The 18,329-nt window shown below is 42.6% G+C and overlaps 2 protein-coding genes and 1 long non-coding RNA gene across 6 annotated transcripts; 1 reads left to right on the top strand and 2 right to left on the bottom strand.

The window, feature by feature from the left end:
• Positions 1-1,194: 1,194 nt before the first annotated feature.
• Positions 1,195-6,657, top strand: LOC135606936 (eukaryotic translation initiation factor 3 subunit C-like). 2 transcript variants are annotated; one of them, XM_065098324.1, is made up of 4 exons: positions 1,195-1,346; positions 1,635-1,722; positions 1,811-3,646; positions 5,479-6,657. In XM_065098324.1, exons 2-4 carry the CDS (start codon positions 1,699-1,701, stop codon positions 6,433-6,435), a joined length of 2,817 nt encoding a protein of 938 aa, XP_064954396.1. In that variant the 5' UTR covers positions 1,195-1,346; positions 1,635-1,698; the 3' UTR covers positions 6,436-6,657. The 2 variants fall into 2 exon arrangements, with proteins under 2 accessions (XP_064954396.1, XP_064954395.1); XM_065098323.1 differs by having other exon boundaries at positions 1,209-1,346; positions 1,657-1,722.
• A 315-nt stretch (positions 6,658-6,972) lies between these two features.
• On the bottom strand, positions 6,973-12,068 carry LOC103976901 (probable alpha,alpha-trehalose-phosphate synthase [UDP-forming] 9). 3 transcript variants are annotated; one of them, XR_001977248.2, is made up of 4 exons: positions 9,899-12,066; positions 8,971-9,244; positions 7,981-8,550; positions 6,973-7,867 (listed from the first exon to the last, which is right to left on the bottom strand). XR_001977248.2 is itself a non-coding variant. In XM_009392246.3 (4 exons), the coding sequence occupies exons 1-3, from the start codon at positions 11,863-11,865 to the stop codon at positions 8,230-8,232; spliced, it is 2,562 nt and encodes an 853-aa protein (XP_009390521.1). In that variant the 5' UTR covers positions 11,866-12,068; the 3' UTR covers positions 6,973-7,867; positions 8,199-8,229. The 3 variants fall into 3 exon arrangements, 1 of the variants encoding a protein (XP_009390521.1); XR_001977247.2 differs by having other exon boundaries at positions 7,964-8,550; XM_009392246.3 differs by having other exon boundaries at positions 8,199-8,550; positions 9,899-12,068.
• Positions 12,069-15,536: 3,468 nt separating this feature from the next.
• Positions 15,537-18,306, bottom strand: LOC135606402 (uncharacterized). The gene is made up of 2 exons (XR_010484813.1): positions 17,957-18,306; positions 15,537-15,755 (listed from the first exon to the last, which is right to left on the bottom strand). It is a non-coding gene; the product is annotated as an uncharacterized LOC135606402 (long non-coding RNA).
• Between the last annotated feature and the right edge of the window lie 23 nt (positions 18,307-18,329).

Genomic DNA, 18,329 nt, shown 5'->3' on the forward strand with positions numbered 1-18,329 from the left:
CAACTTAGAGCTAGCAGAAAGGAGCTCTCCATTCAACTTACAAGTTTCACCTCACTGTAAACATCAGTTATCACTGTACTCATGCAGATGAAGACAGTTCCCCATGTAATTCTTTTTAGCTAGAAAGGTTGCTACACTTCAATGTATTCTCCTATATGGCAATTAGAAACTTATGTACATTTGTCCTTCATAAAAATGTTCAGATGATTATGATCAAGTGAAGTAAAGAAGGATCAACCAAACTCTTTTAGTGTAAGGCTGATCCTTCTCACTATATCATGTGTACCAGTGAGATCAAAACAACTTCATGTTCATATCTTGTCATATGGTTTAACCAGAATTGAAGGATCAAAAAACATGAATGCACGTAAAACACTGTGAGTTTAATGTTTGCTGAAGTAGTTTAAGGTTTTGAACTCTTTTCAACTCAAATAAAGAATGCAGCAGTGAGTAAACAGAGGTACTTCATGTCACTTCTGGATTGTTTCAACAGCATTGCAGATTCTTACTGAGGAATAAAGACAAAGTAGATATCAACTCACAGTCTCATTTTACCAATGCCATTGGAACTCAGAATTAAAAGAGGGAAGCTGCTCCTGAAGGTATTGTGATTGAATTAAGTGAGGATTATTCATAAACTGGACTGATAGAATTGATTGCTTGAGTTATCAGTGCTAACAAAAACCTACTTCAGGAAATTAATTCTCTTTTCTTTCTTTTCCTTTCCTTCATTCTTAAATACCAAAATCTTTCAAATTATCTATATTCAAAGTATTTTATTCATATTGCTGATTCAACATTCATTTTATTCATTTATTTTATGTTTTTAAAATACATTTATAAGATTAAATTATATCATGTTATTTTATTTTTTTTTCTTTTATAAAATTTTTTATATCATTTTAGTTATAATTTACTTTATAAATAATGAATGATAAGCTTGAGGTCAGATTTTTTTCTTTTTGCTAGGTTGAATTTAATTGGTTGATTTGGGTTATTTGTTTTGCATGATAGGGAGAATTAGCATTTTTCTTATTTTTCTATTATTTCAATATATTTTATCGATTTATTTATTCAAGTCCGGTCTGGCGCGGTCCGCTCCGGTTTATTTTTATAACGACAGACCGGACCATGTTCGTTCCGGTCCGAATATCCGAAACCCTAGAGCATACACACGTGAGAAGCACGTGATACCAGCATCTCCGTTCGCTTCCTTGTCATATAATTCTTTTGGCCGACTCGACGCCGCCGCCCCTTCCTTCCATTTCTCCTCTGCTGTCAGTCGCCTCGTCCCCCGGTCTCTGCGGATCTGTAACGAGAGCGTCGTGGTTTGAGCATCCTAAAAGGTCGGAGTTCAAGCCTTTCTCCGTTCGATTTGATTTCCGTGTTGTTTTCTGTCGTAGGTTCTTTCGAATTCCTTCGCCTTTTTCTCCGATCTGTTTTTCTCTAGCTTCCGTGCCAAGGGTTTATCAGAAATTCATCTCTCTTAGGTTATTTTGTTCTTTTTCGGCGCTATTTGGGGTTTCTTCCCCTTCCTTCTCGATCCTGTCTTTTTCTTGCTGATGATACGGTTCATTTCGACGCAAAAATTACCGCTTACTAATTAATTTGGAGATTGGGCTTATTATCGGCAGATCGTTTCCTGTGGAATTTTAGGGTTCTTTTCACGGTTCGAGGTAGAAGAAATCAGCAAGAGCGATGGCGTCTCGTTTCTGGACGCAGGTGCGATTGGGTTGCGAGATGCGAGTCCTAAGACATTCCTTTGGTTTGTTGTGCTTAAGAACCTTTTTTTTTTTTTTTTTGGTCTCAGGGCGGTGACAGTGACACCGAGGAGGAGGAGGAGAACAGCGAATATGAGGACGGGAGTGAGACTGAGCAGCCGGCCGGCGATGGTGCCGGGGCCAACGCCAGAAGCCGTTACCTCCGAGATAATGCTAGCGATAGTGATGACTCGGACGGGCAGCACCGTGTGGTCAAGTCGGCCCGCGACAAGCGGTTCGATGAGATGGCTGCAACTATCGATCAGATGAGGAATGCTATGAAGATCAATGACTGGGTTAGTCTGCAGGAGAGTTTTGAAAAGATCAATAAGCAGCTTGAGAAGGTCATCCGGGTTACAGAGTCTGAGAAGGTCCCGAACCTTTACATTAAAGCTTTGGTGATGCTTGAGGACTTCTTGGCTCAGGCCTTGGCTAATAAGGATGCTAAGGACGCTAAAAAGAAGATGAGCAGTACCAATGCTAAGGCTCTCAATTCAATGAAGCAGAAGCTGAAGAAGAATAACAAGCAGTATGAGGAGCTGATAGCAAAGTACCGGGAAAAGCCAGAGAGTGAGGATGAAGCAGCTGAAGATAAGGATGATGAGGAGGAAGAGGAGTCAGGCTCGGAGGTTGAGGAGGATCTGTCAAAGATCACAATGTCTGACGAAGAGGATGATGAAGAGGAAGATGACGATGAGCAGGCTGAGGGTGGTGGGACCTGGGAGAAGCAGATGAGCAGGAAGGATAAGCTCATGGACAAGCAGTTCATGAAAGACCCTAGCAAGATCACGTGGGATATTGTCGACAAGAAGCTTAAAGAGATTGTGGCAGCGAGGGGTAAAAAAGGAACAGGGAGGGTAGAGCAGGTTGAGCAGCTTACTTTCTTGACTCGTGTTGCCAAAACACCTGCTCAGAAGCTTGAAATTCTTTTCAGTGTGATATCCGCACAATTTGATGTCAACCCAAGCTTGCTTGGCCATATGCCTGTAGGTGTTTGGAAGAAGTGTGTTGGTAATATGCTTCTTGTGCTTGACATCCTTGAGCAGTATCCTAATATTGTAGTCGATGACACAGTTGAGCCTGAAGAAAATGAGACACAGAAAGGTGCAGATCATAAGGGAACAATCCGGGTCTGGGGAAATTTGGTTGCATTCCTTGAACGTCTTGATTCAGAATTTTTTAAAAGTTTGCAGTGTATTGATCCACACACTCGTGAGTATGTCGAGAGGCTTAGGGATGAGCCTTTATTTTTTGTCATTGCTCAAAATGTTCAAGAATACCTTGAAAGGATTGGAGATTTTAAGGCAGCTTCTAGGGTAGCACTTCGCCGACTTGAGGTTATATATTATAAACCTCAGGAGGTCTATGATGCAATGAGGAAATTGGCAGAGCAGACTGGGACAGAAGCTGGTGGGGAGACGGGAGATCCAGATGAAAGTGATGAGAGTCAGACGGTGGAGGAAAATAGGGGCCCACCAGATTTTGTCCCAATCCCTGAACTTGTGCCTAGGAGGTCTACATTTCCAGAAAGTAGTAGAACATTGGTGGATGCATTGGTGTCTCTTATCTATAAGTATGGTGATGAGAGAACCAAGGCCAGGGCTATGCTGTGTGATATATATCACCATGCTATATCTGACGAGTTTCCTGTAGCTCGTGATCTTCTGTTAATGAGTCATTTGCAGGATGGGATTCAGCTCATGGATATATCTTCGCAAATCCTGTTCAACAGAGTAATGGCACAACTTGGGCTATGTGCCTTTAGGGCAGGGTTGATCCAGGAAGCTCATGGCTGCCTCTTTGAACTATATCAAGGTGGTAGAGTAAAAGAGTTACTGGCTCAGGGCATGTCACAAAATCGTTACCATGAAAAAACTCCTGAGCAGGTTTTTTTTCTCCGACTCTCATTGATTTCTCTGTATTTTACATAATATGAGCATCTCATCTTGGAATGTTGTATGTATCACAAAGTGAATTCTGAACTCAAACTATTTATTTTGGTGTATGTGTGGATAAAATCTTCTAATGTGCTTGTAAATTTATGTTGTATGTACTGATCAACAAAGGCATGATCTAGCTTTTGATTCTGTCATCATAATGTATTATCATAATAGTTTAGAACATGTTAAGTACTATTAATAAACATACCAGCTTATATGAACTAACTAATTGTACATAAAATGTAGACGTTAGATTATAGAATGATTGCAATGCCAGAACACCAATCTGATCTGTTGATACATGCATCTAGTTGAACATTAACCTACCTATTTCTGATTGTTGTAATGTTTTTAAAAACCGATGAACATCAAAAACTGATGTGTACTACTCTGTGCTAACTACATTTTACAGCACAGTCTGTAGTCGCTTTTTGAATTAATAGAAATTCTTTTCTTATTGGGAAAAAAAAGTTAAACATTAACCTACTTCTGATTGTTGTAATGTTCTAAAAAACCATTGAACATTAAAAACTGATGTTTACTACTATGTGCTAACTACATTTGCCTGTCTTCTAAGCAAATGTCATTTCAAAGTAGGTGTGGATAGTAGAATTAATCTATTAACATAATTATTTAGTGAATACCTTTAGCCATTGGATTCCAAGTGGTTTTTTTGAAAGTTACAAAGTATACAGTAAGTGTTCTCAGATACACATCCAGAATATATCCTGAAAGACTTCTGTCACAATCCGACTCAATGGGAAATTGACCCATTACTTGAGTTTGGACCATTGATTCAAATGCTTAAGCTCATGTTAGTAAGCTTTGATTAATAGGAGGACAACCAACTAGTCTTAAAAATCAATTTGAATCTTCTCCTGCTTCCGATGTGACACTAAATAAGGGTCATGTAAGAGCTTAACTTATTCATCGAGAATCAGTATCTTGGCATGGTGTATGTGAGGCCTAGCCTAGCAAGGTGTCTCCACATCATTTCATACCTTGTGCTTCTCTCATAGGGTTGATGTTTTCTATTTATCTCTATTGTCTTGGACTGCTGCCACTTTTCACTATTGACTTACCAATTTTCATCATCATTCTTTGTCCCTCCAGTTAGATTTCATGTATTTTCTTTATTAGCTCATTCAAGGATATCCAGGGAATCAAAATGATATGCTTCCCCAGTGGAGTAGCTTATGGGTGCATGTACCTATGTGGTAACTGCAAGATATTATGGGAACCAGAAAACCGTATGTTTCCTGCTGTGACAGTTATCAGCTTAAAGAACTTTGGTCATCCTGTTTTGAAGTTGAAGCAGCTGGTGAAATGTTAGTCATAATTGGCATTCCAAGTCTCCAACAAGATATATTTAATCTGTTGCATGTACTTATATGATATCTTTTGTAAATCACTCATTACAAAGGTTTTCTTTTGCTTTTCTCTCTCTTTTAGGCCAGAGTTGGAACATCTGCTAAAACATAATTTCTTGCAATAAAGCTTGCACCTCAACTTGCTTTTCTTTCTAGGATATCTTGTTTTGAATGTGCAGCATTATTTGATCGTTCAATAGCTATCTTTCCCTTTACTAAATCTCCATTAGCATTGTGGCATTCCTTATTCTTGTTGGCCTAATGATGATTGCGATAGCATTATATGCCTGCTTGAGATTTCATAGCACAATGATTTTAGTTCTCCTTTTGATGATTATGATAGCATTATCAGCCTTGGTTGAACTCAACTTTTCTTGTATGTCGACTCATTTAGTTTTATTTCATCAGGAAAAGGCTGAGAGGAGAAGGCAGATGCCTTATCACATGCACATTAACCTTGAGCTCCTTGAAGCGACTCACCTGATATGTGCAATGCTTCTTGAGGTCCCCAACATGGCTGCTACCACATATGATCCAAAGCGCAAGCCTATTAGCAAGACATTCAGGAGGCTTCTTGAAGTGAGTCAGAGGCAGACATTTGTTGGTCCTCCTGAGAACGTAAGGGACCACGCCATGGCTGCCACAAGAGCCTTGACCAAGGGAGACTACCAGAAAGCTTTCAATGTCATCAACTCTCTTGACGTCTGGAAGCTCCTTAGAAACCGAGAAAGTGTGCTAGAGATGGTGAAGTCCAAGATCAAGGAAGAGGCTTTGCGGACTTACCTCTTTGCATTCTCGTCCTGCTATGATTCATTGAGTTTGGGCCAGCTTACTTCAATGTTTGACCTCTCTGAGGTCCATGTCCATAGCATCGCTAGTAAGATGATGATTATGGATGAGCTGCATGCTAGCTGGGACCAACCAACAAAGTGCATCGTCTTCCACAATGTGGAGCAAACCAGGCTGCAGGGTCTACTCTTCCAGATGGCAGATAAGCTTGTAATTCTGGCTGAAAACAATGAGAGGGCATTTGAGGCGAGGACCGGCGGGGGCCTTGAAGGTCTTCCACCAAGACGTCGAGAGGGTCAGGACTATACCGGCTCAGCATCTGGCAGATGGCAAGACGGCTCTGGTTCTGCCTCGCAAGGTAGGCAGGGTGGTGGCTATGGAGGACGCGTTGGATATGGCGGCAGGACAGGGGGTTCTGCACAAGCAACTGGCGGAGGTTATCAGAGAGATCGCAGCGGACAGGGCTCACGGGGTGCTGGTGGCTACTACGGGAGTGCTGGGAGGGCAGCTGCGAGAGGTTCACAGTTGGAAGCTTCTGCAGGCATGGTCAATCTCAGCAGAGGTGGTAGAATTTAGTGCCGGAGACAATACAGTAGATCGATCCAAAAGAACGTAAAGCAAGCCCCCCGGTTTTTGGTCATCATTTTGCTCCTATTGCTTGGAAGATACTCTCATTGACTGTTATATTACCCTACCCATTAGGTTTCCATTGAACTAATATCTCTTTTTTTATTCGATGTACTGTGGATCGTGAGAACTTATTATGACTTGCGTTTTCTTGGTGAAATTTGTTGTTCATGTCTGTTCTCAATATTCATAATTTCCTTTACTTTTTCTGAAATAAATCCTTGATGCCAACATTGAATCTAAGCCTGCTTTTACTTGTGCTGAGGTGGGTTAAGAAGATCTTCATTACGGATAATGTTAAGAAGATCTTAAATCCTTGATGTCAGCAGTGACTGTTCTTCATCATGCATCTTTTGATTCCTTAATTTGGTAGTCACCGGAGTAATTATTCCCAGAAAAAAATATAGATAATTAATATTGGGTTCAGAAGAGATAAAAGTATTCATTTAATGGTGCAAAAAGGTGATTGATATAAAAAATCTCAGATGATTGGAACAACTTATCGTGTGTTATTGGTGACCACAAAAACTATATATTACCGCTAGAAGAGATCTGATGTCATGATTATGGTCAGTATGAGTACCATCAATCGAGTATTTGTAACTCTACAGAAGAAGAGTTGGTGGCAGGCAGCCATCGCAAGTCGAAAAAAAATGTAACACAGTTTGTTCTTTCTTGCAGACTTAAATCTTCTACGGGATCTTTTTCCTCCATAATATTCTTCTTAGCAGTCAATTCATCTTCAGGCAAAAGCAGCCTTCATTTTGAGATGTGGCACGGCGTGGACGCCGAGATGAGATCAGGAAGCACAATGGCATATTCCAACGCCACTATTGGCCTTTGCCATGATTTCTCACGACAAGGATATATCTATAGTTGACAGGTCTCCCACGACTCTCCCATCTCCAATATTCTCCGGTCTTCTCGCCAAAGATTCGTCCAAGGATCTAAGTGGATAAAAAATAATAGAGTTGGATCTCCTCACGTTTCTCCTGTCGCCCCATTGGACAAAGACGGTAATGCCCAGTGGCCAGTGGTTAGGGATAAAGATTTGGACCTCACCATGGCAACAAACACTGCACTCGACAAGAACACATGATTCTTTTTCCTCGACCACAACAGCACTACACTGCACTCATCTGTTCAACTTGTTATCCTCCTCTGTGCAAATGGGGAGGAAGACCAGATGCAGAATCTGTGCAAGGGAAGAGAACCATCAGATGTGCATGCCTCCTGCTGCCAAATTCATGTTGGGTTTAGGGTTTCATGGACATGGAGGAGGCTGCTGTTCGATGAAGTGGTCCTTGTCTCTGAAAAGTTCCTGGAAAATGATCCATGGGGATGAATTTGCATTCTAGGGTTCCAAATGCATGGGGTAAACCTAGAAAATGACATAACGTTAGAAGGAAAACATGAGCCGTGTCGGATTATGTATCTGTTATGGTCTACAAAGAAGAGAAAAGGAAGAAAGAAATACTTTTAGGGGATATTTACAATGGAAAGGATGAATTGATTTCTGCCTACCAACTCTGCTTAAGGTGTAAGTCGATTATTTAGACATCTGAACCATTATGATTATTTTGTTCCTCGTAAAAAAGTTCCTAAAGCTTTCCACAGCCGGTGGTGTCTCCACTTCTTCATGCAATAAATCCTCCTCCTCGATTACCAAAACCCAGTTCAGCCAATTTCCGATACTTCATGCGAGAACTTACTTGCTCGGCTCCTGCAGAAGAGATGTATCATTCAGAGAGCCCCTTCAAATGACACTCCAAGGTCTGTATGTTTGTGTGGCTCTGCTGATGCATGGACAAGGCCTTGAAGCAGTTTTATGACATCGACTATATCATCAAGATAGTACTTAGCCTTGCTCGGCTTCTTGCCAACAGTGCAGGCAAAGACTTCAGCTAATGCTGGAACCAATGCCTCATTTGTGGAACTAATGATGCTCTCAAACATGTCTTCATCAGACTGGTCATCACCAATGCACAATATGAAATCCGGTGGCTTTCCGGTTCTCAACATGGTCGACAAAAGGTTTTCAACCACCACGCCTTTGCTTATCCCCTGCAAATGATCCCCCATATGATCTAGTTGTTAGTTGCTGTTGTCCAAATCAATTTAACAGAAGAAACAAGAAGTCATGTTTAAAAAAACTGCATCTAACTAAAAAAAGGAAGAAACAACTGAACCAATTCAACACATGGCTCTACAGAGGTCCTGATTTGTTTAAAAAAAATATGGCAACAAAAGGTGTGGGCACAATAAGACTGTCATATGCATTCAGATATATGTTTTGCCACACATGGTGATGGACAGAAATTGTCTGAAGTCAATCCTAATCCATACCCCATTATTTGAAATTGTTACTTATTAGACCGTGAACATGTTATGGATGTGACATTGATGGTTATTCTTTTGGTTGGACTGGAAGCAAACAACTAAAGCAAGGTGGCAGAACCAAAAATCCATGTTACTCCTCCATACCTGGGGGTTCACCTCCACTATATGCTGGCCCCTTTTCACAACGACAGGCTCGTTGGCAAGCACGTTTTCTAGGTGATCAAGGAGTTCTTTTGCCTGGCAAGATCCAAAATCTGGATCAGCATCTTGGTGATGCCAAACTAAGCCGCTTTCTTTGAATTCAATGCTGGATCCATCCGTTGCCTCAGTGTACAGCCTCATTACAGGTTCCGCAATCTTCTTCCAATTAAAATCTGTAGCTAGCATGAATGATTCCCATGGAGAATCCCGATTCCACCTAATAGCAACGAAACATAGCCCAACAATAATCTGTTAGCCATTAAACAGTGACAACTCCATACAAATTTTATAGCCTGGAGATACTTAGCAATAGCATTATAGTGCCACCAATCAGTTCAGTATCCTCCATATATGGTTAAACATAATTTATTTCACAAGACAGTTCATAATGTCGTTGGTGCTTATGTGCATAGTTTAAAGGATTTTCAAGTATTTCTTATGTTCCACTTGAACTTCTAAATAGCAAACTATGACCATGTCATCTAATTTGATTACATGGAATGCCAAAACAATATTTGGTTCACGACAATCACAAGAATTTGCTACGATCATTCTATATGATTTACATCATCATGCAATCTTCCATGTACATATCAGAATGGAAATAAAGTGATAATTTAATGTGATTTTCAACAAGCACATTACTGGTCTAGTAGACTTATAACTCCCTATAGAGGAATATATGAGTTCCTGTAAGTCAAATCAGTTTGTATCTGAACTGTCTACCTGTGTGCAAGACACTGTACTTTCTTTTTTAATATCTGATTTTACTCGGTTTCAAAATTGAAGTGATAACCAACAAAAAGATCAGTATAGAACAAGGTACTAAGGGTACTAAAAATTATAATAAGAATTGAATATGAGTGATTACCTTGTAAAATAGCCATGTTCAGCAGAGATTCCTAACTTCTCACAAGGGGCAAACCACTTGCTCAGCTCATCCTTCCCTCTACCACTGACCACAAAGACTATGTTCTTCGGGTCGCTGCATAATTCATTCAAAACTGAAATCACCTCGTCACTTGGGCCTTTGTCGACGGAAGTCTGAGGCATCATCGTCCCATCATAATCAAGCAAAATGAGTCTACTATTTGTATTCCTGTATGCTGAGACTATGTGCTCGACTGATAGCTTTCTGAAATTGGGACCCAGTGCAACTACTCGGAAGCTCATCCCAAACCCAATGCCCCAACATCTCCTGAGGAAATGGTCCTTGCAAGCCCGCTGCAAATCCTGATCAAAAGACCTTGCCCAGTAAGAAACATCATGAGAGCTAACATACTTGTAGTGTTTCTCGTGCCGCAACTGCTTCTCAACCTCTGGCATTGTGATGGCCAAATACATTGCATCTGCTACAGCATCCACGTTCCATGGATTTACCCGAATAGCTCCGCTTAGGGACGGTGAGCACCCGATGAACTCTGAAACCACAATCACACTCTTCTTTGGAACACCTCCAGGAGCAGGGCTGCATTGTCGACACACTGTGTATTTGTAGGGTACCAAATTCATACCATCCCTCACCGGGTTCACCACACAGCACTCTGCCATGGCATAGAAGGCTGCCTTCTCATGTGTCTGCACAGTGCGATCGATCAGCACAATGGGCTCATATCCAGGCTTTCCAAACCTTTCGTTGATCCTCCTTGTGATGGAACGGGCCTCTTCCTGGACCTCCTGAACATCTCTCCCTTGGCTCCTGGGAGGGTTGGCGATCTGGACCAGCACAGCCCGTCCCCTTAATTCCCGATGCTCCTCCAACAGCTGCTCCATCGCCAAGAACTTCAAGCCTATACCTTTGAAGAGATCGACGTCATCAACCCCAAGTATCAAGATCTGATCTGAATACTTCTCCTTGAGTTCCTGAATCTTTGCGGTCGTCTCCGATGAAGATATCACCGATTCAAGCTGGCCCAAGTCAATCCCGACAGGAAGGATCTTGACGGTGACAGTCCGGCCATAGTACTCGATGCCGATATACCCTCTCTTGGACTGGTAGTCGAGGCCAAGCAGTCGGGAGCAAGAGGAGAGGAAGTGGCGGGCGTAATCGAAGGTGTGGAAACCGACAAGATCACTGTTGAGGAGGGCCCGCAGGAGCTCGTCGCGGACCGGGATGGTACGAAAGATCTCAGAGGAAGGGAAGGGAGAGTGGAGGAAAAATCCAAGCTTTACTCTAGGAGAGCGCCTGCGTAGGAAGGTGGGGAGGGCGAGGAGGTGGTAGTCGTGGATCCAGACGAAATCATCGTCCGGGTTGAGGAGCTCGATGAGGCGCTCGGCGAAGAGCTTGTTGGCAGAGAGGTAGGAAAGCCAGAGGGTGCGGTCGAAGGCGAGGCCACCGGTGGAGGAGGGCGACAGGGGGAGAAGGTAGTGGAGGAGGGGCCAGAGGTAGTGCTTGCAGAAGCAATGGTAGAAGCGGTGGTGGAGGTCGGCAGGGAGGAAGACGGGGAGGCAGCGGAATCTGGCGTAAAGGAGTTGGGAGACGGCGGCGCGGTGGGCGGGGCCGACGGCGGCAGGGAGGGTGCCGACGTGGAGGACTTCGGCGTCGGGCGGGAGGCCAGATCGGAGCTGGAGCCCGAGAGCGTCGGGGTCCCAGGCGAATGCCAGCCCGGAGGACTCCGCGGGATCAGCGGCGACGCGGAGGGGGAGGCGGTGGGCGACGACGATCCGCCGGTCGCGGGCCGGCGTGGGTGAGAAGGAGGAGAGCTGGTCGTCATCTCCAGGAGCGGCGTCGGCGTCGGCGTCGGACATGAGGAGAGCGGGGGGCAGTCGGGGAGGGCGGCGAGGGTCGGGCTCGTCGGCAGCGACGTCGAGGAGGTTGGAAGATGAGATGGAAGGCATGGCCGTAGTGCCGCGATTAGGGTTCGCTATCGGTGGGTGTTACAGAGGGGGAGGAGGAAGGAGAGAGGCGGAAGCATTTGATGCGACGAGGTTTACCACAATGTGTCATCTCTGGGATCACCGTGATATATATATATAGGAAAGGGGCGGATAGGCGGAATAAGGTATCCCTGCGAGGATATCTCCTGCATTGGAGTCATCTCTGAAGGATGGATAGAGGAGAGGCGATAGGAATACGGAGGCGGAATAAAGAGGGAAAGAGGATAAACTCGGAAGACGCTATCCATCCATCGATGCATCCATCCGATACAACTTCTCCATAAATTCGGTAAAATTGTGCCCTTGCATGGATCAGATTTGCCCTAATAAATCCAAAATCTACATAGAGGTAAGAATTGACTGTGGCTCATAACACGCACTGTTTGGTCCGGATTGGGTAGAGGGAATCGATGTGGGGGGATTAAGAGTGTGGATGGAGCCGTGTGGGACAGGCGTTAGGAAGGACCCGTGCAATGTTGGGCTGGATGATTCATTAAAGTCACGTGTGTTCTCATTGTCCAGTTGTCTCTGTCGCATGCTTTGGGTTTCCCACCCGTCCATCGATTTATCATGCCATTTTTATCCTGCATCTACCACTCCATCTATCCACGTTTAATCTAAACAATTACAATTACAATGATTATAATATGAGTTCCAAACTCATTTCTTAATTTTTTGTTTTCTGTAAAATGCGTTGGATTAAGTCCTTAAAAGGACACAAGAGTGAGAGGGGTGGTAGAAGAGTCGGGAGGGAGGCGCGCGGATAATTACGTGCACCTCCTCGAAGACTGCGCACCTTATCCGACACGTGTCGGTGGGGGTAAGTGTGCAAAGGACGCGTTCGGTGAAAGTACGTACCTAATTCTCCGCGAGAGAGCCACGTAGGACGGGAAGGCTTTCGGGTCGTGGCAAGATAGGATCGGCCGGCCGAGCAATGGGACGATCCAAGTGGGCCCAGAGTGGTGGACCCTTTCCTCCAACATCGCGTGCCGGGATCGGATTGAACGGATAGACTTGCGCGTCCGTTCCGCGTCCCCGCATAGAGCTTCTATGCGGGAAGCATTGCTCGCCTGGATCGTCGAAGTCGTCGAGCAGGGAAGAGGCATCCTCCCATTCGCAGTCGACGGTGGGTTCACGAACCGGAAGATGCCATGTTCCCTGGCTCGGCAGTGCACGAGGTAGCCGCCACACGCATCATCCTCATCCTTACCCCGCACGGCACAACACGTCACCACCGATGAGGCCTACCCACGTTATCCATAACAAGGCTTCCATTTCCTCGAGGCAAAATACAAAAAACACAACATAGTAGGTTTGAGATATAAAAAAAAAATGATAGAGGAATTAAGTGAAGAATAAATTGTAATACTTCAACGATTAGTCAGATCCAGACACGAACAGCGATTAGTCTATCATTTTCATACATGACTTTGTAAATCCTAAGGTAGTTATGGCAAATTCAGTGAAAAAAAATGCATCGGATGACCAATTAGGAAGCTGACGCTTGTCCATGTTCTTAATCGTCTTCAGAGGTCACACATTTGTTTGGCGATTTAGGTGGTATGTTTTACGAACTACATATCCTACCTAACACACCTACCTTTCTTATGTGTCGTATGAATATCTTCGAAATTAATGGAAGAGGTAGAGGTGTGCATTGGATCAAATACCTTGTGCACCTTATTAGTCTCTGTCGTTTTCGACGACATCGAGGGTAAGATTAAAGAGGAGGCAAAGTTACATAGATATTATAAATTATAGAAACCCTACATGCTACGTTTCGTCGCCGGACAAGGGACACGAATCCCCAAACTGGTGCACTCCTCGTCCACTGGGTGCGCGACACGTCTCCCATTCATATCAAGAATAATGGCCGGCAGGATTAGGTCAAAATCATGTGTCACTCGATCACGGAGAATGCATGCACTTCTCAACTTCAACTACAAATTATGACTTTCATACGAGGTCATACAACAATCCTTTTGATTTATCTCTCGGGAGAACACGCTGAGAAAAGAGACTCAAGATAAGGGGGCATGAATGATAGATACGAGACGAGAAAGTTGGATGAGGGGGAGACGGTTTCGTCCACATGTCGAAGTAAAAGAAGTCTCAGAGATAAATATTGACCGCTTTCCAACCTCATCCAAGAAAAGATGGCCCTGCGAATCTTCCACCAGCAACAAGTCAACAACCATGTCGTGAACATAAAGACAAGTGCCGTTCTCTGTTCTTCCACCATTAAAAAGTGCTTTTCACTTGTGCACGTATCGACCACTGCTCCGTCGCTTTTTACGTTGTACCATTCATTAACTTGGGATGATTTTATTAACGTGCACACCTCCTTCGAACATTGACACCTATCGACTTTTTAGGGTAGTTCCTATGTCCTCATTTTTAGGAGGGGGCATCGATATAGGTTTCCCAATATTCGATTCGTATCCAAGTAGTTTAATTAGGACGAATCTGCCACTTCCTATAAAAATTATTGGGTCAAACCTTCACATGTCAAAATATTGGGTCAAACCTTTCTTGCACTCGATATTTACTGATCTGATCAAGTACTGGTAAAGAAATCATAACTCCTATATCACTTGAAATCTATAATTATCATTGGTACCAAGATTAGGAGTTGTTACTGGACAAGTATCAACAATTTTGGTGGACCATTTGGATCTATGAAGTCCAAGGACTACCCAACTTTACAAAGGACTACAGGCGTCATGTACTTAAATGTGATTTAAGATAATTTTCCTGATAAAACTTCTGCCTAATCCTCCTCAGCTCCATACCCCTCATCAAGAGATTAAAACAAAATAAAAAAGGGAGTGGCCATATCTGCAAATCACAAACAAATGTCATGAAAACCACCCGAAAATCATGGAAAGCGTGCAATGCCCACATACAAGATCCCCACACTCTACCCACCAGTTCCCTGGTCATTGGCTATCTAGCTTTTGTCAACAAATGATTCAACCTCCTTGCCGCTTTTCATTCTTGTTCAAATCCAAAGAAGATAAGACTGCCTACTTGTCCGGGAGATTCAACTCCCATGTGTTGGCATTAATGGTGGAGAAAAACGTGGACCTTTACACTGTCAGGGTGGGGTTCCTCTCTCTTCCCCCCCATCCCCCACCCCCCACCTCCCCTCCACACATCTGATCCATGGAGGACTTGTACCGAAACCAGGAAATATCTGGAACGGAGCTCGCATTCGTGGCTTAACAGCAGCAAGTGAAAGGCAAAAAGGGACGGAAGAACAGAAACAGGTTGAAGTGCCTAACTTTTGGGTGTCACTTGGGGCATGGTCTTAACTTGTCATGAAAGATAAGAGCAAAGTGTAGAAGTCCAAAAGCCAGTAATGTATCGGAAGCTAAATGTTCAAGACAAGCACGATGGGAACATGGGCTTTAAGTCCAGACTAGATGGAAATTAAATGTTGAAGCTAAACATCCGAAAATACTCCAGCTGAGTCAATAAATTGTGTTATAAGACTTAAGTTCATACTAGACCTTGGGAAGAATTTGCTACACCAGAAACAGATATAATTGAAATTTCTCATGAACTCCAAACCCAAAACCTTGAGAGCAAATAATTAGCATCAAATCAGCACAAAGAGGAATTTCAATACGTGGCATGAAATTGACAGATATCAGAATTCCTAGAAGTCAATGTAAACAGAATCTAAGAAGTCAACGCCTAATTGATATACTGAACGAACTCACCTTCATTGCACTGGTCGAGCAGTCTCCAGAGAGTCGCTCACCACAAACTTGTAACAGTAGCAGCTCTTCGTGGTTGCTGTCCACAACTGCAGCTAGATGTCTCTCCTGTTTACCACTTTCAATCACCTGGATGCATAAAGAATCACAAAATCATCAAGCAGAAATTCAAGCTGCTTATAGAGGATGAGTGGAGACAAGTTAAAAAATAATGTAATCATATCAAAAGAAAAAGTCAGGAGGAATTCCAGTAAATGATGGAAAAAGACAGATAAAACAGAAATGCTTGCAACTGCCAGAAGTCTCAGCAGGAGTACGACCCACTGTTTCAAAAACAAACGGAAAAGAAAATTTATATTGCTTGCTTCTGCAGAGATCATTTGTCAATTTATTTGATAAATGGCATGACATATTATACATTATTTGTCAAATTTATCGTAGAGTGATGTACTATTGTTGACTAAAACGATATAAGTTGGTAGCTAACAGAACATAGATACACTTTGGTCTGTAGATTTTGCTTCTTCAGGACCCAGTACCGTGAGCCCTTACAAATACAATGTTCCATACGGATCTTCAATATCTTTCAATGTTTGCCTGGACAGCAACCAAATCTCCAGAGAACATTTACACAGGACCACATTGAATCTTTCTATTGTTTGCTTAGACATTAGCCAAATCTATGTGAAGCATTCACATAGGACCACATTCTCACTTGTCACTACCAAATATTGGTGAAGCTCCACAAACAACTTATAGTTTGTAATAATAACAAAAATTTATCTGCCACATCAGCAAGCAAACAGATACCCTCTTTTCTTCTGATGAGATAGATGAGCTTAAAGACACTAAAGGTGTTGATGATTTAGCTTCATGGTGAGACCTGATAGAGTCTTGGGACTTAAACTATGCATGAAATGTATATCCTAAAATATATTTTCCAAATTAACCACCAATCTCCGCTTCATCTTATCCTGAAGTGCATTTCCTCATGACATTCTTTAAAGTTTAATCTGAGCTTTTCTCTTAGCTATGTCAACCAACAAATTTCTGATATCAGCAGTACCTTTCTAAAATCCACTTTATGAGCCTTTTACTTGTCTTAATTGCCGAAGATATTCTTGATACAGTGATCAGCTCAGACCCACTCCTACAACTATGAAACTGAAATATATAACTCATTCACAACGCAAATGAATTCCAGCACACCAACAAAACGTGGGCATTGAGTCCTTTTTATGCCAGTCATTAGGTGTCAGTTCAAGGAGATGAATTTATCACTTTCTTATTATAACACACTGACCAAAAAAATGTCTATGCAAGGATTGTCATGAAATCAAAGCTTATATTACTTATCAAACCATTTATGATGATCTAAATACTTTTGGTGGTTCCTCTGTCATCTGTAAGTTTGTAAATATTCTCAGAAATCCATTAGGTGAAGCAGAATACTCAAAAGGGTAACAACTTTTGAAATATTATACTCTCCAATACAACAATTATAGATTGATGTGGGCACCCAAATCATTGATGTCCAATGAACACTTCTAATCTCAAGCATAACTAAAAACAAGACTGTTTAAAATGACAAGAAGCAATTCTAGAAGTAATAAATGCTCAGATTTATATCAAACATTGATCTTACCATGTTCTAATAAAATATAGACAATTAGATCAATGAAGGCCAGAAATCATCTACCAAGTACGACCTTAAAGGGCCAATACCTAATAGTCAACCAACTTTATGAACCCAAACAAAAGACAGGGCAGCATCATCTCAAGCAAAAAAATTCAAAAATGAAATGCAGATAGAAAGATTTTGGAGGTCTCATATCTCAACTTAAAAAGGGTAATAATAATGACAGTGTGCATCCTGTTTCATAGCCCGTAGTGTATGGGCTTCAAGTTAAGTTCTATTATGAGAACAAACCAATCTGTCACTTGACAACAGTAAATATCGGCTTAATCATTATGTCTAATTAGTGTTCTTTTATTTCTCCTTTCTTACTAAGAAAAGAAGTTTAAAATATGCTTGCAAATATCTCAGCCTTCTTTCTAAACTATGGAGCAACATACAAGAATGAAACATCAATCTGACTAAACTTCATACATATTTCTGCTTTGCATCAGCAGCTTTTTGTTCCATTGGATAAATTTTGGAGTGAAAGAAATACTGTAATCTAAGGAAATTCATGGAGACACACAGGGTTCAACGATGCTACAAGTGATCCACGCCTCGTGATGCAAACAAGGCACGAGAACGTGTTCGGAAATGAGATAGAAGCACTGGTTGAAAAGTTAAGTATCATGTGGCAGAATGAAACACCAACCCAAAGTCCTTTCGTGGAGGCGAACGCTGCAACACCGTAGGATGAACCCTCTTCAGTCCCTCACACCGCAACGCCATTGCCTATGTCATCCAACCCCCTCACTCTCGATGTCCGTCTGATGAACCCCGGTCGGGATTAGGGTTTCGACAGATTGGTGGACGGATACTTAACGATCTTGTTGTTCTCCACCTACTCCTTAATCTTCTTCAGCGTCTTCTTCATCCAGATCGGAGAGCTCCAAGCCCTCGCGATCGTGTACATGGCGCAACAGAGAGATTTGAATTCGAGAGGAGGAGAACGGCGAGCCGGGAGTTGGGCTAGTTTGGACCTTCGTCATAACAACTATCTTGACGGTTAAGCTCACTAGGTCGGT

The sequence above is a fragment of the Musa acuminata genome, chromosome BXJ2-3, assembly GCF_036884655.1.
Source record: "Musa acuminata AAA Group cultivar baxijiao chromosome BXJ2-3, Cavendish_Baxijiao_AAA, whole genome shotgun sequence".
NCBI classification, from domain to species: domain Eukaryota; kingdom Viridiplantae; phylum Streptophyta; class Magnoliopsida; order Zingiberales; family Musaceae; genus Musa; species Musa acuminata.

Excerpts from the sequence above, each read along its gene's own strand:
- LOC103976901 (XM_009392246.3), bottom strand. The coding sequence starts at position 11,865 with ATGCCTTCCATCTCATCTTCCAACCTCCTCGACGTCGCTGCCGACGAG. Across the intron at positions 9,245-9,898 it reads GAACATGGCTATTTTACAAG|GTGGAATCGGGATTCTCCAT; the intron begins GTAATCACTCAT and ends CGTTGCTATTAG. Across the intron at positions 8,551-8,970 it reads TAGTGGAGGTGAACCCCCAG|GGGATAAGCAAAGGCGTGGT; the intron begins GTATGGAGGAGT and ends GATCATTTGCAG.
- LOC135606936 (XM_065098324.1), top strand. The coding sequence starts at position 1,699 with ATGGCGTCTCGTTTCTGGACGCAG. Across the intron at positions 1,723-1,810 it reads CGTCTCGTTTCTGGACGCAG|GGCGGTGACAGTGACACCGA; the intron begins GTGCGATTGGGT and ends TTTTGGTCTCAG. Across the intron at positions 3,647-5,478 it reads ATGAAAAAACTCCTGAGCAG|GAAAAGGCTGAGAGGAGAAG; the intron begins GTTTTTTTTCTC and ends TTATTTCATCAG.